The following is a 21012-nucleotide window of genomic DNA, read 5'->3' as shown; positions in this document are numbered from 1 at the left end:
TACAGAAACTCCTGCATAAGTTTGGCTTTGAGGATTGTAAGCCTATTTCTACACCTTTAGAACCCGGGCTCAAATTGAGCATGTATGATGCAGAAGAGCCTTATGACATGAGCTGTATAGCCAGGAAGTGGGCTACCTCATATACTTGTGCAATACGCGGCGCACGCCCATATATTTAGTTTGGTGTGTGCCAGTCAAGCAAATTCGTGCACAGCCGAGGGACAAAGCATTGACAAGTTGTGAAACACATTTTTCGCTATCTTTAGGGCACCCTAGATCTTGGATTATTCTATCCTAAGGGGGGCACCTTGGATCATAACACATGAGCCACTCTCACAGAAGTGGCAGTACTACATGGATACTTTCATGAGGCTTACAGAGGATGGTTTCGTACTGAGGGCCATATATCTTGACATATACATGTCACATGCCTTGCGGATTGCAGTGGGCCAATTGCAGCCTGAGGATAGAGACGGGGAGAGCCATGCAGATACCTAATCCCTCATTAGTCAATAAGGCTAGGTTGTGACAAGGGGTTACTTTGAGTGCAAGGAACTCCTCGAGTGGAGCGAACCACCCGCTAGACCCCACTCTGGTGCGACTCTAGATTGGGCCACGGCACTACAGGGAGCATGGCGTCCAAGACTCCTTGGATCTTGCCTGCAACAAAGACATCAGCCCGAGCTTGAAGAGATCTTGGAGAGGCATTGAGCCACCTTCCCATTCCCAGTGGATCTGCAGGGCCTTCTACAGGCTAACCCCATGCTCGATATCCTTGATGGTCCCCTCCCCCTACACACCATAGCATGATCTTTGATCCTGTGGATACCAACAGAAACATCGCCCCATCAAATAGTCCACCTCTGCAGATAGCAGTCTTGCTAGTTGCTGCATACAACCAATCTTATGTCACATATCACCAGCCCACTTTCTTGCCAGCTGGCCCCTTGTAGATAGCATTGAATTCAAAACCATCAGAATGACATCAATGGAGAGTCATGCCTCTTGGCATAGTAAAGGGAGAGCAAATAAGCATCAGTGGATGCGACTTTCCAATTGTTTTCATGGTGCTCAGGATGGAGGCCATAACAGGAGCATACCCTATGCTGTTTTGTAGGACATGGCTTCGACATGGAAAGATTAAACAGGATCGGATCACAATCCAAAAAGTTGTTGGGTTTGCTGTCCTATAGATTTGATGGTTTTAAAAGTTTCACGTTTGTTTCCTGACTGGACACAGCAAAGTGCTCCCCAAGTCTATGACAACACCTGGCTATGTGCTGAAGTATATTGCTGGATCGGTTCCTTGCTTCTCAGTAGATGGACCTTCATCAAGGTATCTTCATTATGCCCATGTTGTCATTGCAACTTATTCAATCAGATGAAAGAAACGGGCCTGGTGCCCATATGAGATTTGTCCGTATTGTTCAAGACAAACACATGGGATGCCTTGAAGCTCCTCTAGAACTTCATAATGATGCAAATCAAGCAGCCACATTTGCCACATTCTAGGTCAATGCTCTATTTTTCTGCCACAGTCTAGGAATTCGAATCACCGAGCCTCCAAATTTGAGCTTAAAGAGAGAGGTGCTATGTCTTGAACATGGAGATATCAGTAGGTTCCCCTGCTCAAGGAGGAATTGAGGAGGAAGGTGTGAGTTAACATCTAGAGCAATGAGATGTATTAGGTGATGCTTCTTAAACTGACCATTTTTGACATACAGATAGCTTCAAGCTTATAAAAGTCTTATAGCCAAACTGTCCTCTATGCCCTTTTTTAAAATTGACTGCTTTCTCTACGTTCTATGTTAAATTTGGCTGCCTGCATTGTAGTGACAAGATTTATGTTTTGTCTGTTTTGTTGAGTGATGCTAGCAGTTGATTATCGTGAACTTGTGTTGTGCTTGTAATGAACAATCTGCTGACTCATATATGTTTAGCTGATGTGATGCAGAAAAATACTCACTCCAAAACAAGCAAGGCTCCAAAAGATTAGTGTGGTGGATAATGGAAAATAGACATGAGTATTTCAACAGGTCTAAGCATATGCTTGGCCTTGCAAAAGCATTGATCTTTCTCTCTGAGTCGCAGTTGAAACAGTGGAAAGCTTGGAGTCAATCAGAGGGCATAATTTTACCTGACATGACCAGGATTGTTCCTCTTTGTGTAAATCATGAGCTTTCTTTGAAAGCTGGACTCTATGAAAGGAACAACACTGAATATAACACAAAACAATTGCGAGATCTGGTAAGAGCAGAGATGGGGTTAAAGCCTCACGATGTGCTTTTGACTACATTGAGCAGTATCAATCCTGGAAAGGGTCAGTTGAAGTTGCTTCAAGCTGTGGCTATGGTCGTTGAGGAATCTGAAGGGTCTTTAAATGATGCCTCACATATTGATGCACATATGGAAAGAGATAGTAGGCAGCTTGGAACCTATAGTGATGTTGATCACAAGTCTAAAGGAGGGAGGCTGAGGCTGTTGATTGGATCGGTGGGCTCCAAAAGTAACAAAGTAGATTATGTACAGAAATTGTTGGGTTACGTAAGTGATCACCCACGCCTTGCAGAAGTGATGCTTTGGACTCCTGTGACTGTCCATGTGGCTTCTCTCTACGCTGCATCAGATGCATATGTGATGAACTCACAGGTTTTTCCGTGTACCCATTCTTACTAGATCCATTTGTTGCACTTGTCTTAAGTCTTTCATTTATGGATCGATGTATGATTTTAGTTCACTGAATACTTTATGTACTGAAGGTTGCTTTAGTTCTTTTATGAAATAAGCTTGCCTTCAGGAGATTACAAAGGGAATTGTGATGTTTTTGAAATGATGAATAGAGTATCAGATGTTTTTTTTTCCAAGTTTTTGTGTAGGACTTCCTCATCTTACTAGGTCGCGTAATGCAATGGTCTATGCAAAACTTAAAGAGCGTTGCTAACCTGGATGATATTGACGGTGTTAGGCACTTTTTGTGAAACCAAAAAAAGTGCACGTGGTCTTTGGAAAGACTTGCCAATTTGTTCATGGATGGTGGATATGATTATGCTATGTATATATTGTGAATACGTTCCTAGCGGGGTGACTGCCACCACATACATACCTCACCGAGGTGTTAGGACCTTGGAGGTGGCACCATTGGTGTTATTTGGGTCTTAGACATGCTTTTCATGCTTTTGGCATGTACATACGTGGAATAAATGGTGGCGAGATGCCCCTTGTGTTGGCACGATGGGTTGCATGTTGGTGATGCCTATATATAAGACAAACACCTTCACCACTTGAGCTATCACCTCATTGGTGTGAGTATCAGATGCTTTTATTGTCGTTTTTCATCACAACAATTTAATTTAAGGGGTAGCAAAGAGATTTCCTCTGATGATTTGCCAGATGCTCAACGCATCATGGACATATCATCACGAGGACGCTGCAACCTTTTTGAACTTTCTGATCTTTCAGAGTGTAATGGTTTGGGGAAGTTTTGGAATCTTTTATAGACTTTTAGGAAAACCCAGGTAAAAGCAGAACCTTTGATTGATGGAGCATCGTTCATGGGTTGACCTATTTTGCTATTGAGCAGGACTTTCCTTGAGAGTACCTGCCAACTTTGCACGTGAGACTGTCTACCAACCTTTTGAAAAGCCTGGAAGTGGCCCATTGGAAGATCTTTACAGCTGAAAAAGATTTGGTCCTAGGTTTGAACATTTGACTTTGAAGTTCTAGATAATTGGAAAGTGTAGTTTCACCTGAATTTGTGCAGATGCCCATTAGTAAAGATGGTTAAAGGCATGCACAGCAGGCTGGCTGAACGTATGCTTGATCATGTCTGGGAAAATGAAGTTAAGTGGTGCTGTTGCTAATCACCGGTGGTGTTTAGTGTTTAAATGATCAGTTGTAGCCAACGTTTTGTATGATCATGTACATGCATATCGTATCTCTGTGCACGTGGCATAAATGTATCTCTAGTAATAGATGTGCTAGACATCCTTGCATTTGTGAGCTGAGCCCTGATGCGGCTGGGATGCTTTGCGTTTTATTCCCAAAGTCATCCTACATTGTATTTTCTAAATCAAACTCTTTCAGAACACCTTACTGTACAGTTTTTTTGCATGTGTGGTTGCTTATTGCTTTTGTTCCAGTGACAATGTCGTGCATGCTGAGCCGTAATCCTAGTTCTACTGGGGTAGAAATCGGCTTGCACTCTTCCATGTGAAACCTTTTCAACAAACTCTTTATGTACTTAGTTTGTTGCATAACAATGCCATCAACTCTATGCATAAATTGAATGCCAAGATACTAATGTAAAGGCCCCAAATTTGACATGTCAAATTCAGCTTTCAAATTAGCCATGAAATTTGAAATTTCTTAATTCCCTGTTTTGAGCATGTCATCTACATACAGAATGACTTTGAGAATGTGGGCACCAATTTTCTACACATACAAGGTGCTTTTTGCTGGACTATTCACATAACCCTTGCTGGTCAAATGAGCATGTATCTTATCATACCAAGCTCTGGACCTTGCTTCAAACAATACAATGCTTTTTGTAACCTATATACTTCATGTTTCTCACTAGGAACTTCAAAACCAATGGGCTGATTTACACATACTTCCTCTTGCAAATCCCCATTCAAGAATGCAATCTTGATGTCCAACTAATGCATTTCCCATGCTTTATGTGTACCAATGCAATCACTGAATGGTTTGTAGTCATCTTGGAAGTAGAAGCAAAAGTCTCCTCATAATCTATTCCCTTTTTTTGAGAATAGTCTTTAGCCACAAGTCTTGCCTTGTACCTATCAATGGTACTATCAGACTTCCTTTCGACTTAATACACCCAGTTTGTTCCAATGACATTCTTGCCCTTTGGCAAGTCCACAAGATCCCATGTATTATTCTTCATGATAAAAGAAATCTCATCCTGCATGGCTTGCACCCAGTGCTCATTCTCTTGTGCTTCTTTATAAGAAGAAGGCTCTTTTGAATCAAAGAGACCCCCAATGGCAAATGCAGACCCCCCATGCTTTACATTCAATGCGTGGCTGGAACTAGCCCTTGTTCTTCCTGTCAATGGAGCTGAAATTTTGCTATCTTGCAAGGTTTTCAACAACCATCTAGGCACAGATTTGGCTCCATGTATGGTTGTTTGCTCTTCCCCGACAACATCTTCAACCTCTTCCATAGAAGGGGGCTGATTTGCTGGTTGTTCCATGTGTCTTACATCTTGTTCGCATATCCTGAATAGGGGCTGGCTGAACTGAATCTCCACTTATGGTTATGGGTAAAAGCCCATCAAACATGTCCTATGAGCTTGTATCATGACTTTTATAGAATCTGGGCATGGGCTGAACTGAATTTTCAGCAAATACCCCTTGAATGCATTAGACATGTATTCTCCCCCTGTATCTAAGCGGAGTGTTTGTATCTTACATCCAGAAAATATGTGTTTGTATCTTACATCCAAACATATTTTCAGCCATTGCCACAAAGTGTTGAAAGCATGTAAACACATCTACTTTTGCTTTCAAAGGATATATCCAAGCAAACCTGAGCAGTTGTCACCAGGAGGTGAAACTTTTTGCAGTTGTTTTCTTTATTTACATTTCTTTATAAATATATATTTTTCTTTTCTTTCTCTTTGGTTGCTGTTGTTTTCCCCCGGGATCTCTTGGAAGGGCTTGGGCCATTGCAATGTCAGAATGGGTCAGCCAGTGGGACTTTGGACCAGTGGTTGGCTAAGCCTGAGAACTGCATTGAAAGATGAATGACAGTGTCCAGGACATGGCCATTGAATGAGGGCATAGGCCGGTTTACACTAGTAAGTGGCCGCCACCGAAATGTGAATGTATCTTGAATTCTAAGCAAATTCTGAAGTGACCATAGTGGTCAAAGATGGTCAGGAGACCAGAAGAAATGCAGATGACATCATCCCTAAAATCTAGGGAACTGCTATTTTGGGCAGTGTTGGAATTGAAAAGTGTTCGCGTCAGTTTATGCGGAATGTCAAGGGGACCAAAAGCTGGCAAAGGACTGTTGTGAGAATGTGAACCAGTCAGGAGATTTTTAGCTTGGAAGATTGCATGTGGAAAAGGCTTAAAAATGTGCCAAGTGTCAAATTTATGTGCATTTTCCACATTGGGAAGGGGGAAGCGTGGGATTTTGGGCTGAATGAGGCTTATTTGCAGCCATTATGGTGGATTGTTGCAGGTTAAGAGCTATTGTGGTGCACTCCCTTGCCATGCAACTCATGTATTGAGGGTTGAGCTTGCTCCCCACAGTCTCTCTCTCTCTCTCTTGCAGACTATGGTAATGCTCTCATCAGATAAAATCAGGTATAGTTGTGTGAATTTCATGCTTTTATGCAGAGGCTAGTTGCCTCCTTGAATAGGAACCGGTGTAGTTAGTTCCTACACCAAAGCAGGGACGGAAGAGGGTAATAACCTCTTCAATACAATGCTGTTTCAACACTGTTTAGGTGCTATTTTTGGGCTGTTATGTTGCCCGGTTGATGCCAGAATGCAGTAGGACTTTGCTAAAGTCCTCCAGGACAGTACAAGGGTTAATTTGGGCTGAAAACAGAGCTGAAAATAGGTCTGTGCAGAAAATTACAGCAAGCTGAATTGTGATGTTTTGGACTCCATTGGGTAGTCTGATGCCTATGGAAGTGAGCCTGTCAGTTGGGACTCATTCTGAGATGTTATGGAACAGTTTTAGTGCAGTTATGCTGGCAAATTTCTCCCAGAATTTGTAAAACTCAGCTGGCGCAAGTAGAGTGCTCTGTTGCACTCGTACTGTGTATTTTCCAACTTTTTAACAATAAAGAAATACCGCAAGGGGCGTCGGACTTCGGGGCCAATGTGTTGTTGAGCGAGGGAGCGAGGATTCTGTGATTGTGCGCCTGAGTAAGTCCAGGTTATTTGTGAATGAATTACCGCTTTATGTGTCCATAGACCGGTTTTATGGTTCCATTGTCGGGATAGGGTCCTCTTTTCTACAAGAGCCTGGACACGGATTGCATTGGGTGAACAAGAGACACACACAGAGAGGTACAGTTGATTACAGGTGAGAAAGATTACGAGATCTTTCTTTGGATATAGGATTTCTTTGAGGGCTCAGTAGACAGCATGGCAGATAAGGAAAAAGGAAAGCTCCCGGCAGAAGAGAGTTCCTCTTCTACCCGCCGACACCGTAGAGAGATGACAGGTGCGAGGGTGTCAGCATCTGAGCGGACACAGCCATTGTCACAGCTAGCCATGTCAATAGAAGAACAGGAACAAGAGGATTTATTTCATGCGCAGCTCCTGAGCATCGTTGGTACATTTGAACAGCTGGTGAAGAATCCCAGGATGAAGAGATATTTGCAGTCAAGGACAGGGGATTCCTAGGCTGAATCATCTCAGCATGCAGTAGAGAGGGCACAGGAACAAGTGCCAAGGATGCCACAGCATGTAGAGCAGACACCAGCAGTGGCCGCTGATCCAGTGCAGCATGTTACATAGGTACAGGATCAGGTAGTTAATGGTCAGGGCAGTAATGCACAAATGGTTCTGCCGACCATTCCTCCTTTGGTTGCTGCCCAACCTGATTATTTTGGTGGTGGGTCTATTTTCCAGGCCATGGCTAGACCGCCCACAGCTTTGCTAGGTTTGATGCCAAGAGGGTCACCAGGACTGATGCCTACAGAATTTTTGAACCCTCTTTATGCCAACATAGGTGTGCAGCCTGGACTTCAGACACATTTCAATCCAGTTTTGATGCCTCCAGCACCTGTTAATGTGGCTGAATTTTCTCAGCCTAGTGGACAAAGGGCAGCAAGGACTGGTGTAGAGAAAGTGCAGAAGGATTTACCATTCTTACAGCCGCCAGTCTATGATTACTTGACCCCCAAGAGCAGTAAGCAAAAGGATTACAAAGAAGGTGGTCAAGCAGTGAAGTTTGAGACTTTCAGTGGGATGCAGGACAAATTGAAAGCGCTGACTTTTATTCAGCAGTTTGATGCAGCATACATTGGGGGTAACTTTACAGAGTCTTCTAAGGTGCGGAAGGCTGCTACTTTCTTGAAAGGTAATGCATTGCAGTGGTGGACCTCACTGTTGATGCAAGGACAAGCACCTGCTACATGGGTTCAGTTTAAGCAGCAGTTCTCTTTTGCCTGGCTTACAAATACTTTTGAAGTGGATGTTAGGACAGCATGGCACAAACTTGATGCAGCCAACTGTGTAAATTTGGAAGAGTATAATGAGAAGTTTTGGGATGCACTCTTGCCAGTAACTTCCTACAAGACAGTGCCATTGTCAGAGCAAATAGAGAAGTATTGCTGTGGTTTGCCCAAAGAGATCAGGGATTACTGTATTAAGACCAATGTTTCCAACATGACTCAACTAATTGAGAATTCAAACATGGCTAATGCACTGCTTCAGGGAGGTTTAGGTAGTTTCAAGAGCGCAGTGAAGAAGGAACCTCAAGACAAAGGACAGAAGAGGCCACTGTATGGCAAGTCATTTGAAGAGAGAAAGGCATTGATGCAAGCTGGGAAATGTTTCATCTGTGAACAGAAAGGGCATATGGCTGCAAAATGTCCACAACAGCCAGCAAAAGATGCGGAGGATAAACAAGGGCCACCCAAGAAGAAGACAATGCCGAGTGCAGGATTGATACCTGACATGGTTGGTGACCAACCATGTGATGATGCGACAGAATTGTGCAGAGCATGGGGTAAAATCAGAGATGCTACAGTGCTGATTTTTTTTAACCTGGTGCTCGAGCCAACTTTATTTCACCAGCATTGGCAGCCAAGTTGGGAATTCGTGTTGAAGAGATGGGACCAGTTGGACAGGCTGATTTGGCATGCCCTGGGCATTCAGTTCCTATCACTACTATACTTGCAAACTTCGCATGCATATACAGAGTTATGTGGACACAGAGGAGTTTCTTATCATGCCCTTGGAAGGATGTGATGTCCTGTTGGGAATTCCATGGTGTCATAGGAAACATGCAGTGTTGGATGCTTTGAATGACCTGTACATTTGTATTATATGTTTGGCAATGTACAGTTTTGACTTTTGTGTCAATGACTTAATCAATGAATGAACTTTCAGTGCTTTGAAGTTGTATCTGTTATGCTTCAAATGAATGATTTACATGTTGTGACACTAATAGTACAAGATATATGCTATTGTCCTGTGTTGCATCCGGAAACATGTATTTGAAGGGCTTGAACCTGCGATGGCACAAATGGTAGTGGGGAATCCCTATCATCGCCCCGTGTCATCCGTTGGCAGGAGATACATGCGATGACACTAATCACCTGTGGAATCTTGTGATCGTCCTGTGTCATCCGTTTGCATGTGGACTTGCAATCGAGGTCGCTTGCTTCTTTCAAGAGGGGGGTATGTCACCAGGAGGTGAAACTTTTTGCAGTTGTTTTCTTTATTTACATTTCTTTATAAATATATATTTTTCTTTTCTTTCTCTTTGGTTGCTGTTGTTTTCCCCCGGGATCTCTTGGAAGGGCTTGGGCCATTGCAATGTCAGAATGGGTCACCTAGTGGGACTTTGGACCAGTGGTTGGCTAAGCCTGAGAACTGCACTGAAAGATGAATGACAGTGTCCAGGACATGGCCACTGAACGAGGGCATAGGCCGGTTTACACTAGTAAGTGGCCGCCACCGAAATGTGAATGTATCTTGAATTCTAAGCAAATTCTGAATTGACCATAGTGGTGAAAGATGGTCAAGAGACCAGAAGGAATGCAGATGACATCATCCCTAAAATCTAGGGAACTGCTATTTTGGGCAGTGTCGGAATTAAAAAGTGTTCGCGTCAGTTTGTGCGGAATGTCAAGGGGACAAAAAGTTGGCAAAGGACTATTGTGAGAATGTGAACCAGTCAGGATATTTTTCGCTTGTAGATTGCATGTGGAAAAGGCTTAAAAATGTGCCAAGTGTCAAATTTATGTGCATTTTTCACATTGGGAAGGGGGAAGCGTGGGATTTTGGGCTGAATGAGGCTCATTTGCAGTTATTATGGTGGATTGTTGCAGGTTAAGAGCTATTGTGGTGCACTCCCTTGCCCTGCAACTCATGTACTGACGGTTGAGCTTGCTCCCCCTAGTCTCTCTCTCTCTCTCTCTTGCAGACTATGGTAATGCTTTCATCAGGTAAAATCAGGTACAGTTGTGTGAATTTCATGCTTATATGCAGAGGCTAGTTGCCTCCTTGAACAGGAACCGGTGTAGTTAGTTCCTACACCAAAGCAGGGACGGAAGAGAGTAATAACCTCTTCAATACAATGCCGTTTCAGCACTGTTTAGGTGCTGTTTTTGGGCTGTTATGCCGCCCGGTTGATGCCAGAATGCAGTAGGACTTTGCTAAAGTCCTCCAGGACAGTACAAGGGTTAATTTGGGCTGAAAACAGAGCTGAAAATAGGTCTGTGTAGAATATTACAGCAAGCTGAATTGTGATGTTTTGTACTCCATTGGGTAGTCTGATGCCTATGGAAGTGAGCCTGTCAGTTGGGACTCATTCTGAGATGTTATGGTTATGCTGGCAAATTTCTTCCAAAATTTGTAAAACTCAGTTGGTGCAAGTAGAGTGCTCTGTTGCACTGGTACTTTGTATTTTCCAACTTTTTAACAATAAAGAAATACCGCAAGGGGCGCCGGACTTCGGGGCCAATGTGTTGTTGAGCGAGGGAGCGAGGATTCTGTGATTGTGTGTCTGAGTAAGTCCAGGTTATTTGTGAATGAATTACCGCTTTATGTGTCCATAGACCGGTTTTAGTAGTCATCAATGAATGTGACAAAGTAAGATACCCCCCATGGATGGGGTGTCCACGTTGGTCACTATGTATGAGCTGTAATTTATTTTCAACTCTATCAACTCTATCCTTGGGAAATAGTTTGCGGTGCATCTTTCCTAAAATACACGCCACCTCCATGTCTTGTTGGAGACTCAAGGCCACATATTGTCAACCATATGATGCTTCTGCAAAAGCATCAAACTCCAAAAGTTTACATGCCAAACTTTTTGCTTGCAAAAATGCAACCTCAAGCGAGAGTATTCTTGCACTAGATTCTGTGTAGTGTTCAAAAAAACACTCAATGCGTATACATGTGTCAAATCTCTGCTCTGTAACCTTGATACGTGCTCCAAACAAAAAAGCCCGAAATTTTGCATACAATTTTGGCCCCAATTCGTGCGGAATTGCATGAATTTCAGAAAAGCCCGAAAATTTGGTTGGTGTGCAATGTTATGTTGTAAGTGCAAGCTAGAACCCCCATAAATTTAGGGATTCAAATAGGTTCAAACAGATGTAGACATGTAGATTTTTGGGAAAACCTCCATGTCGACCCTTCGTACAGTTGACGACAGGCTCTAGTGGACAGAGAGCAACTGCGAGCAAGCAGTTGGCAATTCACGCACAAGAGCGCGTAGTGGGTGACGAGGGCTGGCCGGCGACGGTGGCGTGTATTGGAAGAAGTGGACGGTGACGGATGACGTGGGCCGGAAGAACGCGACGGATGGATGACGGCCATGTCCTCAAAACCGCACAAAAGTGTAGGCCTTGCCACGTAAGGCATAGAGTGTCGAGCTGCCCTGTTGTCTCGTCTCGGGATCACGTGTGACTGGTGGACGGCGGGCATGCTCAGAATAGGCAGATGGGGGTGGACGTAGGGGGTCTGACGAAGTTGGGGGGGGGGATCTAGCTGGAAGAAGAGGGGGGTGAAGGGCCGGGTAAAGCCGGTCTATGGACACATAAAGCGGTAATTCATTCACAAATAAGCTGGACTTACTCAGACACACAATCACAGAATCCTCGCTCCCTCGCTGAACAACACATTGGCCCCGAAGTTCGGCGCCCCTTGCGGTATTTCTTTATTGTTAAAAAGTTGGAAAATACAAAGCTCAAGCGCAACAGAGCACCCTACTTGCACCAGCTAAGTTTTACAAATTCTGGGAGAAATTTGCCAGCATAACTGTACTAAAACTGTTCCATAACATCTTAGAATGAGTCCCAACTGACAGGCTCACTTCCATAGGCATCAGACTACCCAATGGAGTCCAAAACATCACAATTCAGCTTGCTGTAATTTTCTGCACAGACCTGTTTTCAGCTCAGTTTTCAGCCCAAAATAACCTTTGTACTGTCCTGGAGGACTTCAGCAAAGTACTACTGCATTTTGGCATCAACCGGGCAACATAACAGCCCAAAACAGCGCCTAAACTGTGCTGAAACAGCGTTGTATTGAAGAGGTTATTACCCTCTTCCGTCCCTGCTTTGGTGTAGGAACTAACTACACCGGTTCCTTTTCAAGGAGGCAACTAGCCTCTGCATATAAGCATGAAATTCACACAACTGTACCTGATTCTATCTGATGAGAGCATTACCATAGTAAGCACGAGAGAGAGAGAGGGAGAGGCTGTGGGGAGCAAGCTCAACCCTCAATACATGAGTTGTAGGGCAAGGGAGTGCACCACCATAGCTCTCTTCTTGCAACAATCCACCATAATGGCTGCAAATGAGCCTCATTCAGCCCAAAATCCCACGCTTCCCTCTTCCGATTGTGGAAAATGCACATAAATTTGACACTTGGCACATTTTTAAGCCTTTTCCACATGCAATCTTCCAACCTAAAAATCTCCTGACTGGCTCACATTCTCACAACAGTCCTTTGCCAGCTTTTGGTCCCCTTGACATTCTGCACAAACTGACGCGAAGACTTTTCAATTCCGACACTGCCTAAAATAGCAGTTCCCTAATTTTAGGGATGATGTCATCTGCATTCCTTCTGGTCTCCTGACCATCTTTGACCACTATGGTCACTTCAGAATTTGCTTAGAATTCAAGATACATTCACATTTCGGTGGCGGCCACTTACTAGTGTAAACCGGCCTATGCCCTCATTCGGTGGCCATGTCCTGGACACTGTCATTCATCTTTCAGTGCAGTTCTCAGGCTTTGCCAACCACTGGTCCAAAGTCCCATTGGCTGACCCATTCTAACATTGCAATGGCCCAAGCCCTTCCAAGAGATCCCGGGGGGAAAACAACAGCAAACAAAGAGAAAGAAAAGAAAAATATATATATTTATAAAGATATGTAAATAAAGAAAACAACTGCAAAAAGTTTCACCTCCTGGTGACATACCCCCCTCTTGAAAGAAGCAAGCAACCTCGATTGCAAGTCCACATGCAAACGGATGACACAAGACGATCACAAGATTCCCCGGGTGATTAGTGTCATCGCATGTATCTCCTGCCAACAGATGACACAGGGCGATGATAGGAATTTCCCACTACCATTTGTGTCATCGCAGGTTCAAGCCTTTCAAATACATGTTTGCGGATGCAACACAGGGCGATAGCATATATCTTGTACTATTAGTGTCACAACATGTAAATCATTCATTTGAAGCGTAACAGATACAACTTCAAAGCACTGAAAGTTCATTCATTGATTAAGTCAGTGACAACAAATGTCAAAACTGTACATTGCCAAACATATAATACAAATGTACAGGTCATTCAGAATTCAGGTTCAAAAAGCAGAAATAACTGGGACAGACTCTCCTTTCAGCTTCACATCCAGAACATGAGTCTTGTCCCTATGTACAATTGTGATTTTCCTATTGAAAGCATCCAACACTGCATGTTTCCTATGACACCATGGAATTCCCAACAGGACATCACATCCTTCCAAGGGCATGATAAGAAACTCCTCTGTGTCCACATAACTCTGTATATGCATGCGAAGTTTGCCAAGTATAGGAGTGACAGGAACTGAATCCCCAGGGCATGCCAAATCAGCCTGTCCAACTGGTCCCATCTCTTCAGCACGAATTCCCAACTTGGCTGCCAATGCCGGTGAAATAAAGTTGGCTCGAGCACCAGGGTCAAAGAAAATCAGCACTGTAGCATCTCTGATTTTACCCCATGCTCTGCACAATTCTGTCGCATGATCACATGGCTGGTCACGAACCATGTCAGGTATCAATCCTGCACTCGGCATTGTCTTCTTCTTGGGTGGCCCTTGTTTATCCTCCGCATCTTTTGGTGGCTGTTGTGGACATTTTGCAGCCATATGCCCTTTCTGTTCACAGATGAAACATTTCCCAGCTTGCATCAATGCCTTTCTCTCTTCAAATGACTTGCCATACAGTGGCCTCTTCTGTCCTTTGTCTTGAGGTTCCTTCTTCACTGTGCTCTTAAAGCCACGTGAACCTCCCTGTAGCAATGCATTAGCCATGTTTGCATTCTCAACGAGCTGAGTCATATCAGAAACATTGGTCTTAATGCAATAATCCCTGATTTCTTTGGGCAAACCACAGCAATACTTCTCTATTTGCTCTCACAATGGCACTGTCCTGTAAGAGGTTACTGGCAAGAGTGCATCCCAAAACTTCTTATTGTAGTCTTCCAGATTTGCACAATCAGCTGCATCCAGTTTGTGCCATGCTGTCATCACATCCACTTCGAAGGTGTATGTCAGCCATGCAAAAGAGAACTGCTGCTTGAATTCGACCCATGTAGCAAGTGCCTGTCCTTGCATCAATAGTGAGGTCCACCACTGCAATGCATTACCTTTCAAGAAAGTAGCAGCCTTCCGCACCTTAGAAGACTCTGTAAAGTTACCCCCAGTGTATGCTGCATCAAACTGCTGAATAAAAGTCGGCGCTTTCAATTTGTCCTGCATCCCACTGAAAGTCTCAAACTTTACTGCTTGACCTCCTTCTTTGTAATCCTTTTGCACCTTTTCTGCATCAGTCCTTACTGCTCTTTGTCCACTAGGTTGAGGAAATTCAGCCACACTGACAGGTGCTGCAGGCTCCAAAGCTGGACTAAAATAAGTTTGAAATCCGGGCTGCACACGTATATTGGCATAAAGAGGGTTCACAGCTTCCATAGGCATCATTCCTGGTGACTCTCTTGACATCAGTCCTGGCAAAACTGTGGGCGGCCTAGCCATGGCCTGGAAAACAGACCCACCACCAAAATAGCCAGGCTGGGAACATTACTGCCCTGGCCATTAAATGCCTGTACCTTTGCCTGGGTAACATGTTGCACTGGATCAGCTAGTATCACAGGTGCCTGCTCAACATGCTCTACCCTCATTTGCAACTGTTCTTGTGCCCTCTCTACTGCATGCTGGGATGCTTCAACCTGGGAATCCCCTGTACGTGACAACAAAAATTTCTTCATTCTAGGATTCTTAACTAGCTGCTGAAAAGTTCCAAGCATGCTAAGAAGCTGTGCCTGAAACAAATCCTCCTGTTCCTGTTCTTCCTCTAACAAGGCTGGCTGTACTACTGGCTCCATCCGAACAGAGGCTGACACCTGGGCACCTGTCACCTCTATACGCTATCTGCGAGTAGAAGAGGAACTCTCTTCGGCAGGGAGCTTGCCTTTCCCTTTGTCTGTCATACTGTCAACTGAAAGTTTAAGGGAACCTGTATCCAAAGAAAGAGATCGTACTCTTTCTCACCTGTAATCAGTTGTACCTCACTATGTGTGTCTCCTGTTCACCCAATCCAATCCGTGTTCGGGCTCTTGCAGAAAAGAGGACCCTGTCCCGGCAACGGAACCATAAAACCGGTCTATGGACACATAAAGCGGTAATTCATTCACAAATAAGCTGGACTTACTCAGACACACAATCACAGAATCCTCGCTCCCTCGCTCAACAACACATAGATCCCCAAGTCTGGCGTCCCTTGCGGTATTTCTTTATTGTTAAAAAGTTGGAAAATACAAAGCACGAGTGCAACAGAGTACTCTACTTGCACCAGCTGAGTTTTACAAATTCTAGGAGAAATTTGCCAGCATAACTGTACTAAAACTGTTCCATAACATCTCAGAATGAGTCCCAACTGACAGGCTCACTTCCATAGGCATCAGACTACCCAATGGAATCCAAAACATCACAATTCAGCTTGCTGTAATTTTCTGCACAGACCTATTTTCAGCTCTGTTTTCAGCCCAAATTAACCCTTGTACTGTCCTGGAAGACTTTAGCAAAGTCCTACTGCATTTTGGCATCAACCGGGCAACATAACAGCCCAAAAACAGCACCTAAACAGTGCTGAAACAGCGTTGTATTGAAGAGGTTATTACCCTCTTCCGTCCCTGCTTTGGTGTAGGAACTAACTACACCGGTTCCTGTTCAAGGAGGCAACTAGCCTCTGCATATAAGCATGAAATTCACACAATGTACCTGATTCTATCTGATGAGAGCATTACCATAGTCTGCAAGAGAGAGAAAGAGAGGGAGAGGCTGTGGGGAGCAAGCTCAACCCTCAATACATGAGTTGTAGGGCAAGGGAGTGCACCACCATAGCTCTTAACCTGCAACAATCCACCATAATGGCTGCAAATGAGCCTCATTCAGCCCAAAATCCCACGCTTCCCTCTTCCCAGTGTGGAAAATGCAACTAAATTTGACACTTGGCACATTTTTAAGCCTTTTCCACATGCAATCTTCCAAGCTAAAAATCTCCTGACTGGTTCACATTCTCACAACAATCCTTTGCCAGCTTTTGGTCCCCTTGACATTCTGCACAAACTGACGCGAAGACTTTTCAATTCCGACGCTGCCCAAAATAGTAGTTACCTAGATTTTAGGGATGATGTCATCTGCATTCCTTCTGGTCTCTTGACCATCTTTGACCACTATGGTCACTTCAGAATTTGCTTAGAATTCAAGATACATTCAGATTTGGGTGGCGGCCACTTACTAGTGTAAACCGGCCTATGCCCTCGTTCAGTGGCCATGTTTTGGACATTGTCATTCATCTTTCAGTCCAGTTCTCAGGCTTAGCCAACCACTGGTCCAAAGTCCCACTGGCTGACCCATTCTGACATTGCAATGGCCCAAGCCCTTCCAAGAGATGCTGGGGGAAAACAACAGCAACCAAAGAGAAAGAAAAGAAAAATATATATTTATAAAGAAATGTAAATAAAGAAAACAACGCGAGACGATCTCAAAGTTATCTGGACATCGGGAAGAGGATCACGACGAGGTAACGGTTTCCAGAAAGGGGGGACTGGAACCACCAGGTGTTGAGACATGAAGAAGGGGGGAGGGCGTGGGGGGCACATCACTACCTTTGGGCTATGGAGATAAATGCTCAATATGGTTCTCTGACATAGCTGTATCCTCCTAAGGCCCTCGAGGTTGGCGGGCCTGATGGTGCCGCTCTGCCCTGGAGGTAGTTTTGCCTCGGACTGGCGGCTTGCCACCCACCTACCTTAGGATCCTTGGGGCTGGGGCCTTGCAACATGCATGATCAGTTCCAGCTAGTGTCAAGGGATAGAGGCATGGGGACAGTAGTGGAACAAATGCTTAGTTCTTCAGCAAGCCTTGGAAGTGGAGTTCAGAAATGGAAGGTGTTCAGGCAAAGTGTCAAAGTCAAAGTAGAAGGTCAAAGTCAATAGTCCAGGGAGTAAGGAAGGATGACAGAGTGTCCACTCTGTCATCAAGTTTAGCAGGAGGGGATGTCATGTGCACACCGGTGCCATGGCATAATCTCAGCATAATCCCTGTTCAGGACAGCATTTAAGGCTTATCGTGGGCATCTACAGCAGTAGTAGCAGGCCGACAGCATTTATGCACTGATGGGTTGTGCATCAAGGCATGAGGACCTGGCCGACTAGCGTCCCTACAGGCTGACCAGCATACAACAGTTTATACATATTTGTTTGTCCAATACTGGTCGACAGCTGTTTATTTGGCCGATCTCCAGCCCATGAAAGTATGTATATAAGCACAAGTCATCATTTTGAGTGACATGTGTGGAAGCCTTGTATGTGGTGATCACAGCCCTAAAGCACCTTCTATAGGAACACTTAGATGAAAAAGCAAAGGAGAAGAGGAAGATAGAGGGACTTTAGTACAAAGTATACGTATGTACATGAAAAGGTAACTGAAAAGGTTACGTCCTGCCCAATATGGGACTTTAATTATTATTGACTGCTATGCCTAATGATCAGATTCCTTAGGGGAATGAGATGATTTATGGCTAATGATGAAGGGCCCTTATATATGCTCTAAGGCTGCTCATCGGTCAAATGAAGCTGTTGTCGGCCTGTTTTCTCATCCACGACTGACATAAAATGCTTGCGCTGATGCAATATGCTCCTGACTTGATGTATGCCTGCTGTGATGCTGGCCGACTGGCTGCCATGTGCTGAACATCTGCTGTTACGTGCTGGTTAAAGCCCTGAATGCTCCTAAATATGCTGATTAACTGCCTTACTTAGGGACTGTGAGGAGCTTTAGTCATGGCACTGCCTTGTGCATGTGACATCCCTTCTTGCTGGGCTTGATGGCGGGAATCCACCCTTCTGTGTCTGACTGTGGATGACTGTCATCACCCCTTTGACTGCTTGGAGATTCCAACTTCGTCATGCTACTTCCCTGTCAATTGTAAACTGAATCTTCAATCCTCTTCAGGATCTGGCCCACGCTTGAGCACCTTGTTCCAATGCTTTCCCCTTTCCTGCATCTGATTGAACATGATTAAGACGGAGGAGAGAGAAGAAGAGAGATATTTGGTGTCAGGGTTTTCTTTATTATATACTACAAAAAGGTAACATGAAAGTCTGTACATATGCTTGGCCCTTGGCGTTGGACATGTCATCTCCAGCTCTCTTTTACTCCATTTTATTCCCTTTTTATCCAGATATTTATATGATATTTTTAGGGATTTCCCCATATTTTTAAGGATATTTTAGGCATTTATATCAGTCGTGGACATTTGTCCTCCAATGCTACTGGTTGACTGCTCTACATGAGATGTATATAAGCATGTCCATTGTACCTTCATATTTCATTCAGTGCGTATTCAATACATTCAATATTTCAGTCTCTAGCTCAAGTGTTGGATGTCTCCTACTCTCCTCTTTGTGTGATCTCTATTTGCTTCCGCTTCACATTCACATATTTTCACATGGTATTATAGATCTTGTGCTTCCATAGATCAGCGAGAAGATTTTTTAGCCTGCATTTTTCCTGCTCTGCTCCCTTGGTAGCGCCTGAGTTTTTGAACTTCCTCGCACAAATCAGTGTTTCTGCTACAGTAGCAATATGCTGCGTTTTTTTCCCCAGCCCTCCCTCTCCTGTTTTTGTATCTTGTCTCTACCCCGGACTAGTGGTAGCACCGTGCAGTTGCTCTCTCTCCCGTACTACATCGCGCATCGGGTTGGCTCTCGTCTTCACCCGTGTGCCTCGATCTCCGGTAGGAGTACAGTTCTACACCTTTTTTCACCTCACCTAGCATCTGGAGAGGATTGGGCTACCCCCAGGTACCTTACCTACTTGTAGCCTTTTCGTTGTAAATTCAAGAGGAGGATTCCATGGCTTCTACACCGACTATCATCCATTCCTCAACTTCCGAAGCAATCCATCTTAAATGGAACCAATCATCTTAATTGGGCACTTCAAATAAAGACTCTCCTTCGATATCATCAGCTATGGGGTATTATGCCTCTCCCGATACTACTTCTCCTTAGGCTGAGATTGATGCCTGGGTTGACAAAGATGCAAGGGCTCATGCCTTCATCTTTGTGAGAACTTTGCTCAAAAGGTAGCCTTGAAATGGCGATTCAGTGTCCATTTGTCATATTGCATTCTTGCTTGACGTCCTTCACCTAGAGCACACCTAGATCACCACGACCCTCCACCGGACAGATGCGGATCCAGAAGGTTCTTGGATGCCATGATATGCTTCTATCACAAAGGCCAAATACTCTCTGGGCAATCAAATCCTTATTGGTTGAGGAGGGCATCATTATTAGTTGATCATGGCTAATTTCTCCTGTAGAGGGTCACATGTTGACATCACATCTGCATACACTAGTGATAGTTGTCTTTCCTTTATTTTTCCCGTGGCATAGTGTATCCATGGTATCATTGTATCACTTATGGTATTATGATCGACAGGGGGGCTAGGGGCGTCGGGCATGCTGGAGTGCAGAGGCTCGGTCCGAGGTAACTCCTCTCGGGCGAGGTAGGTCTGGAGCAGCATGTGGAGGGTCCACAGGATCTAGTATATCGGTGTCCTCCACCTCCTGGGTCTGGAAGAAACTGGTGATGGTTGATTTGTTGGCGAGGGAGAGGGTGGGGTGGCTGGGGCCGAAGCTCTCTCAAGAAGGTGTCCTTGTGTCTGCAGAGCTCAAGCAGGAAGAGGCCTAGGCAACGCTGGTCCTGGAAGTCAATGATCCTGGAGAGTGGACCAAATCCCTCACGAAATAGACAATGAAACCTCCCGTGGATCTCATAGTATACTGGGCAGCAGCATATGTAATGCTCCTCCGTCTCAACCTCTGTGTGGCATAATTGGCAGATCCTCTCCTCTCTGGGTCTCCGTATGAGCCTCCTGGCTCTGAAGATGAGCTCAGCTCTACATGTCTCCACTCTGAGGCGATGGGATGAAACCCGTATCTAGTCAATCGCAATCTGCATGGCATGGGACATGTGAACACTCAAGTACCCTGGTTGCTGGATGAATCCATCCTCAGTGAGTGTGAGGAAGTGATCTCTGTAGAAGTGCATTTTCGTGGGGAGCTCCGGGGGTGTGATCCATGTGCAATGTGTGTAGAGGCTAAGAAGATCTGACCGGATATAACCCGCTTGGTATCCTCGTGAGATAGCCGGAAAAAAGGGGAGTCCAAACTGTAGTGAAGGGGGGGTAGGCGGTCCATGCAGAGCCCATATATTGAGAACCAAGTGGAAACTAGTGCATACCATACTCCAGAGTGCCCCTCAAGTGCTAGCTGTCTGGAGGACTCCAGGGCAAGCCTCGAGTACCTGTGGGGATCCATGTGACAGATGTGATGAAGGTACGTGACTGTCTGGAAGAGTGCCTCCACTACCATCGGGGCTGCAGCAAACTCTGCTTGGATAATCTAGTGTGGGACTGATGGTTTGCTGCGGATCATACGGGAGAACATCATGACATGGGGCCTCTCAACTTGCTGCCAATCCTCATCGGATAAATCTAGCCTCAAGAAGGTT

The 21012-nt window shown here is 44.7% G+C and overlaps 1 protein-coding gene across 2 annotated transcripts in view; it reads left to right on the top strand.

The window, feature by feature from the left end:
- The window catches only part of LOC147632328 (uncharacterized), a 152521-nt gene that overhangs the window by 77315 nt on the left and 54194 nt on the right, over nucleotides 1-21012 (top strand). For both annotated transcript variants that reach the window (XM_086807152.1, XM_086807153.1), the window contains exon 2: nucleotides 1955-2649. In XM_086807152.1, coding sequence (XP_086663278.1) covers nucleotides 1955-2649 — 695 coding nt within the window. The remainder of the gene's footprint in view (nucleotides 1-1954; nucleotides 2650-21012) is intronic.

Source organism: Cibotium barometz, chromosome 13 (genome assembly GCF_041138505.1).
Source record: "Cibotium barometz isolate CiBa-2024 chromosome 13, ASM4113850v1, whole genome shotgun sequence".
Taxonomy (NCBI): domain Eukaryota; kingdom Viridiplantae; phylum Streptophyta; class Polypodiopsida; order Cyatheales; family Cibotiaceae; genus Cibotium; species Cibotium barometz.
Note: the sequence above shows the minus strand (reverse complement) of the source record. Positions and strands in the feature narration are given on the sequence as shown.